The 6,077-nt window shown below is 44.1% G+C and overlaps 1 protein-coding gene across 1 annotated transcript; it reads right to left on the minus strand.

Moving 5' to 3' along the window:
• Positions 1 to 455: 455 nt before the first annotated feature.
• Positions 456 to 5,615, minus strand: LOC103650497 (Chaperone DnaJ-domain superfamily protein). Its single transcript, XM_008676083.4, has 9 exons — positions 4,478 to 5,615; positions 3,616 to 3,745; positions 2,990 to 3,477; positions 2,829 to 2,909; positions 2,610 to 2,708; positions 2,224 to 2,337; positions 2,067 to 2,138; positions 1,475 to 1,546; positions 456 to 1,301 (listed from the first exon to the last, which is right to left on the minus strand). The coding sequence occupies exons 1-9, from the start codon at positions 4,796 to 4,798 to the stop codon at positions 1,041 to 1,043; spliced, it is 1,638 nt and encodes a 545-aa protein (XP_008674305.1). The 5' UTR covers positions 4,799 to 5,615; the 3' UTR covers positions 456 to 1,040.
• Between the last annotated feature and the right edge of the window lie 462 nt (positions 5,616 to 6,077).

Genomic DNA, 6,077 nt, shown 5'->3' on the forward strand with positions numbered 1-6,077 from the left:
AGCCCCAATCTCACGGATCCACATAACCTCATGTGACACTCATGATTGTTGCTGTTGGATGACGCGGCGCGCGACGGGATCAAATAGATCCATCTTAGAAACGAGGACTACGAACGCAACAGTTCGAGTGACTGGTCGCGCATCCTAGGAGGGCGCTACCCTGGCAGAGAACGATCTCCCTAAGAGCGGCGCAGCGATGGCAGCGGAAGACGTCTATTAGATCTAAAATCTAAACTCGTGATACTATGAAGGAGAATGCATATAATATGTGAGATGTTTATTGCTTAAGCCCGAGCTATTTATATAAGAGTACATGGGTTGGAGGGCAAGACGCCTCTCCTAGAGATAAAGAAGGCTATCATAGGATTACAATCAATCCTAAACTATCCATATCCGGTGCGGATATTGCCTAAAAAACCAGTTTTAGCCAAAACAGGATAGCTTGAGACAGGTAGTAGTAGAGAATTGGATCTCTATTATCACCAGAACGTCATGCTGCCACATATCACAGCACAGACCTGGATTATGGAAGTTTTTGACCGGGTTAGTGTATACAATGTTACAAGCAGTAATTCCACAGATGGGAACTTCTGGTGTATTTACAGCCAGTCTCCAGTATCACTTTCAACCTTCTTCCCTTCCCTCCTACAGAATGACAATGCTAGAAATACTACTTTTCATCCCTTCATATCTCAACCGTCTTAGGAACGATGTTTCGGCAAATCTTCGAGGTCAGATTCCTAAACTACTGAAACTAATACACCAAAGATCCACCGGTATTTTGATCATAGGACGAACAGCACACTGGTTCACAGCTAAACTCGTGGGATGCTGCAGAGGGAACCAAGTTCAACTCATGGGGTTATACCTGTTCGTTCAGAGTGTTTCTTTTTCACCTTCTTTCTCCTTCGGAACAAAAATTAGTTATCCATCCAGGCAAATTGTTGGTCAGTCTATTTACACCCTTGAAGCCTTGTATTATCACCTTCTTTCCAATCCTGTAGCCGCCTAGACCCCAGCTGCTGCATAATGCCACACCCTCATGACGACCTTCGCCAACTTTTAATTCCCTTTTGAGGCAGTTTGAACGGGCTCCAGCTTTTCCTGCGCTTCGGGCTGTCAGCGAAGACGCCTGACGCCAGTGCCTGCTGAAGCCACATCTCGAATTCATCGTCGGGGATCATCTCTGCGTCCAAGCTGAAGGGATACCGGGAACTGTAGGATCTCTGAGGCATCCTATCTGCGCCGACCATGTTTACCATAAAAGTTGGACCGTGAGTGTTAGGCTTACACTCCATTCCCTGGATGATCAGCAACAGTAAGGTCCGTTAGGAAAGTAAACCCGCTTCTTCGTGAAGTAAATTCGTATTCCCCAAAATGGAACAATGAAGTATTTCATGTGAATATTCAAAGCTGTAAGTCACACATCAAAATAGCAGCAACAGTAATCGGTTGGATCGAGCTGGACGCTCACCTGGCAGGTAGCCCACTCAGACACATCAAATATTTTGCTCTCGGCACAAACAAAGGCTCGTGGTATTTCCATCTGAAGTGAAAATTGCACATTGCTCAAATACAAATACAATGAACTAAAAGAAACATCTCAGAACGTTTTCATAGGGAAAATAGGCATTCTATAATCGAGTAGCTTCCAAAGGTTCTGTACGCGAAACAAATAAATTGAATAGAGATAGAAGCTGAATGACCAAGACCAAGTGTACTTTAGGAATCCACCTATATAGCAACTTCAAATATTTGACATATGGTTAAATGTCTTAAATACTTGGTCTGTTACACCTAAAATGGCGGAACCTCAAACCAAAAAATTAGCCTAAAAAAGCGTAAGACTAGCTTAGTTCAAAACAAACTGATACTTATCTCTGTAAACAACAAATATTCACACCAGCAGAATTACAGAATTCACACAATTGCCAGTTGTCTTTGATTTACGTCACTCCATTTGTTTGAAACCACTCATACAAGTTTTCAGCAGTTAAATTACAAAAATCAACGATGTTCGTAAGTTCTTCCATATAATAAATTGTAAAAGCAAGACACAAGTGTACCTTGATGGAGGATGAAAATCTGGTTTCAACCCATCCATCTCCATCCTTGGCTTGATGAAACTGATCGCAGCCCTGCATCCACATAATTCCTACTGATTAGCTGCAGTGATTAAAAAAGTGCCCTGAAAAGTGCATACTGGCCTACTGGGTAACTAACCTGACAGAATCTTGCTTTTGTTTTGCTTCTCTTCGTGCATATCCATATATGGAAATTACCACACTTAGTGCACTGTATGCGTCTGGACTCTTCTGAGAGAAACTCTACACCACTCTACAAAAAAAAAGTCCACCAGGTAAGTTTATTTAAAGTGAATTGCTTCATAACAAGTTAACAACCATTAGGCTACTCAAGTGAAAAATCCCGTTGTTGTGCCCCTGACATGTGGACCCCTGACCCCAGTCTCACAAGTAGTATTTTTCAAATTATGCATCTTTGCAATGGCACCAAGCTAATTTCTCAGAAAGTTGCATATACACTTAATACTTGACCGGGTATATATAGAAAGAGTAATATACTGTATGTTAACAGACATAAGAAACCACCTGTTGCGAGACAGCACGTGATCTTGGGGTCATTTTCTGTGATTCTTCTTTCCTCAGTTGCTGATCATAGCTGTTTTTCTTTGTGAAATCAGAGAGGACCTGCAGGGAGGCATGACTAGACAAGTTAACTTCATCAAGAATCAGAAGGGTAATAAAGAAAAGATACACTAGTAGAATCTAGACAACCAAAAGTCAAAGCATAAACTTCCAAACACTTGCCTCATAAGCTGACTGAAGCTTTTTGAAAGATTCACAAGCCAATGGATTTCCCATATTTTTATCAGGATGTACAAGCAGGACCTAGAGAAACAAAACACAAGACCGTAAAAAAGAGGACAATGATATGCATTTCTATTGTGCAAGGGGTTGTGGTGTAGTACCATTCTGTGATATTCTTTTTTCAGGGCCTTTTGGTCAATGCTTCTATTACGAGGCACACCCAAAACTTCATAATGGTTTGAACCATCCATTATCCTCTTAATCTCATCCGATGAACTAGAATCAGATTTCACTATTTTACTAGGAGGTTCTTCTTTTTGTACATGTAACACATCTTGGATGGGCGCTGAGCAGTATGGTTTCGCAGAAGACACGGTCTCAGGTTCACTGTCAGGAACCGATGGGAATTCACAACTACGATAGAACTCATCCATAACTGGATCAGAATCCTTCATGTCTTCAAACTGGCTTTCTTCAGTGCTTCCTTCGTATCCTTGCGCCAACTTATTAAGAAGATCATTTGTCAAGAAAGAAAGGTTGAATGTCAAGAAGACTCCGAGCCACCCAACACGAACAGCCACACAATAAATAGCATATGACGTCAAAACAGGTGTCACATATCGAGCATGTTTCAAAGAGCACATACAACCTGCATTAACACATAGAAGCCTATAATCAGGTTTAGAGTCAAATAAATATGACTAGTAGGGGAACAAGAAACAGGTTAGAGACTTGTAGGAAATATAAGCATTCTCAGGAGCAGATTTGTAAGTTTAAATAAACAAACCTCCAGCAACTAGAAGCATTCCTGTAATCCAGAAGTAGCCATACATCCACATAATCAATATGCCAAACAGCCCAACAATGAGAAGGCCAGGTGTATAGCCCATATAGTGAACAACTGCAGCAGCAGCACCCTGAAATGTTGAGCTATTAAAAAATTAGCAAACAACATACCTGCAGATACTTTTTGCAAGTAAAAGCTACATACTATACAAGTACATTTGATGACAATGAACAACGCAGTCAGAATGAAAATATCCGTAATCAAATCTTGTATAATATGAACAACACAGTCATATTATACCAAAGTAGGACTGCGTTGTTCATATTATAACAGGACTAGGTCAGGTCATATTCATCCAACTGTTGTGTTTCATCACCATCCTAATAACTTTGGTAGCAAACCAAAGTACCAAACCAAACAGAAGCTTAAAACGCAGTGAGCAGTTCACATATGTTACTACTACTAAGTTGCAAGAATCATGTTTTTGGTAGCAAAACAAACTAGATAGGACTAGCTAGTAGTATAAAAGAAGTTGAAAACGCAGTGAACGGTTCATAGATATTACTTTGAGATATCACAGAAGAAGCTTACTACTAAAAGCTTCACACAAACATTTGGCAGCAACACATGAAGACAACCAGTGGTGGCACAGTTTGAGCCATCCTATCCTATTTTTTTCACCATCCATCAGGCAACACTTTAACCACTTTCGTAAAGAAATGTAACCTCACATGCAACGCAAAGTTGGATAAGCAGCACATGCCAAGATTTAGAATCCGTCACCCAAAATCCTTATCCGGTAAATCAAATCTGAGCTAAAGTCCAGAAGCAACAAGGCAAGTAGGATTTGCTGAGCACGAACCAGGCTAAGAAGCGCGTAGAGGGCGCACGCCGGCGAGGTCATGCACACGAAGAAGCTCCAGAGGATGACGAAGACGGCGGCAGGGCCGAGGCTCGCCACCGCCAGCACCCCGCGCGCCATACACCCACGCCATTGCCGCAGTGCGGCGAGCGTGAGGCGCGAGGAGGTGGCGCAGCCCCGGGACACGGCCGGCCAGTGGCGATCGACCAAGAAGGCGAGGCGCTCCCTGCTGCCGCACGCCGCCGTGTGCGCCCACGCCAGGATGTGCTTCTGGGACAGCACCCACATCCACGCCTGGTTCCACAGCCCCAAATCCTCCATGGACTGGAAGCCGCACGAAACGCCGAAATCCAATCGGAATGCTCAATCCAGAGAACGCAAGAGCACCATCTCTCTCCCCCCAACCGAACACAAAAGGAAAACTCCTCTACGATAACCGAAGCAGCAGCTCGCTAGGCTGGACCCTCGGTGGCAAGAATCTGCTTCCCCCAAGCCAATCCAACAACTCCAGGAAGAGGGATAAGCGCCGCAACCAGCTCAAGAACTAGCCAAGAACCACCGCTCCCCACCGGGTCAGAGTCAGACACGACCCAACACACTGAATCGAGCCCTAAACCCACTTGCCGCCACCTCAGCTGAATTGGGCGGGGACGGCAGCTCCCTGGAAACCGCCGCTTTAGATAGGGGCCAAGAAACGATGACAGAACACTGGGGAGCCTAGGAAAGGCACCATCTTTCGCACGGGCCGCGGGCCGCCGACACCTGCGGATGGATCTTGCGACGGTGAGTCGGCGGGGGCGGGGGTAAAATAGACGGGAATCCGAGCTTTGGTGCAGGCGGCGTCGCTCTCTTTTGCTGGCTGCGCTCGGCTTGGCTCGTGACAGAAGAGGGACTGCCGTGGAGTTAAAAGCGAAAAGAGAATACGAAGGAGAGATCTTGCGAAAGAGGGCAGAGGGAGAAAAGATGAGGAGAGACAGGATTAGGGCTGTAGCTTGGGAATAGTGCGAGTGGAGAGATGAGAGGAGACAGTGTTGATTGCTACTTTCAATGGAACGGGGGAAGCATGGGCACTGGGCAGAGGAGAGGAGACGGGTGCTACTGCTCAGTGGTGAACTGCTGATGGATTTGGGACGACTGGTTACTGGTTAGAGAGGGAAAAGGAGGTGTTTTGTTCTGCTGCAGAAGAGATTAAACTAAGAAAGGTCAGAGAAGCTGCCAATTGAATGAGTAACAGTGACACCAGCAGGAGGAGGATGAGTGACAGGTAGTGACTGAGATTTTAACAATTTTATGAGTTTGGGAAAATTTTCAATAACTCCTCCGTTTAATTGATGATGATGAGAATGGAAATTAATACTGGTTCAAAACATGGGTACACCAATAGTAATAGATAAAGAGAAAACGTGGTACGAGAACAAAGTTCATTTATGCTCTTGTGCTTAAACTTGAGCTATTAATCACCATAATAATGGAGTGTTTAGCTGCTTATAGGGTATGTTTGTTTTCATCGCACTAAAGTTTAGCACAACACTTTTTGCTAAAATTTACCACGTAGAGAACCAAACATACATACTAAAAGGGTAGTGCTAAAGTTTAGAGC

Source organism: Zea mays, chromosome 3 (assembly GCF_902167145.1).
Source record: "Zea mays cultivar B73 chromosome 3, Zm-B73-REFERENCE-NAM-5.0, whole genome shotgun sequence".
In the NCBI taxonomy this organism is placed as follows: domain Eukaryota; kingdom Viridiplantae; phylum Streptophyta; class Magnoliopsida; order Poales; family Poaceae; genus Zea; species Zea mays.

Excerpts from the sequence above, each read along its gene's own strand:
- LOC103650497 (XM_008676083.4), bottom strand. The coding sequence starts at position 4,798 with ATGGAGGATTTGGGGCTGTGGAACCAGGCGTGGATGTGGGTGCTGTCC. Across the intron at positions 3,478-3,615 it reads AATGCTTCTAGTTGCTGGAG|GTTGTATGTGCTCTTTGAAA; the intron begins GTTTGTTTATTT and ends GTGTTAATGCAG. Across the intron at positions 1,547-2,066 it reads GATTTTCATCCTCCATCAAG|ATGGAAATACCACGAGCCTT; the intron begins GTACACTTGTGT and ends TTTTCACTTCAG.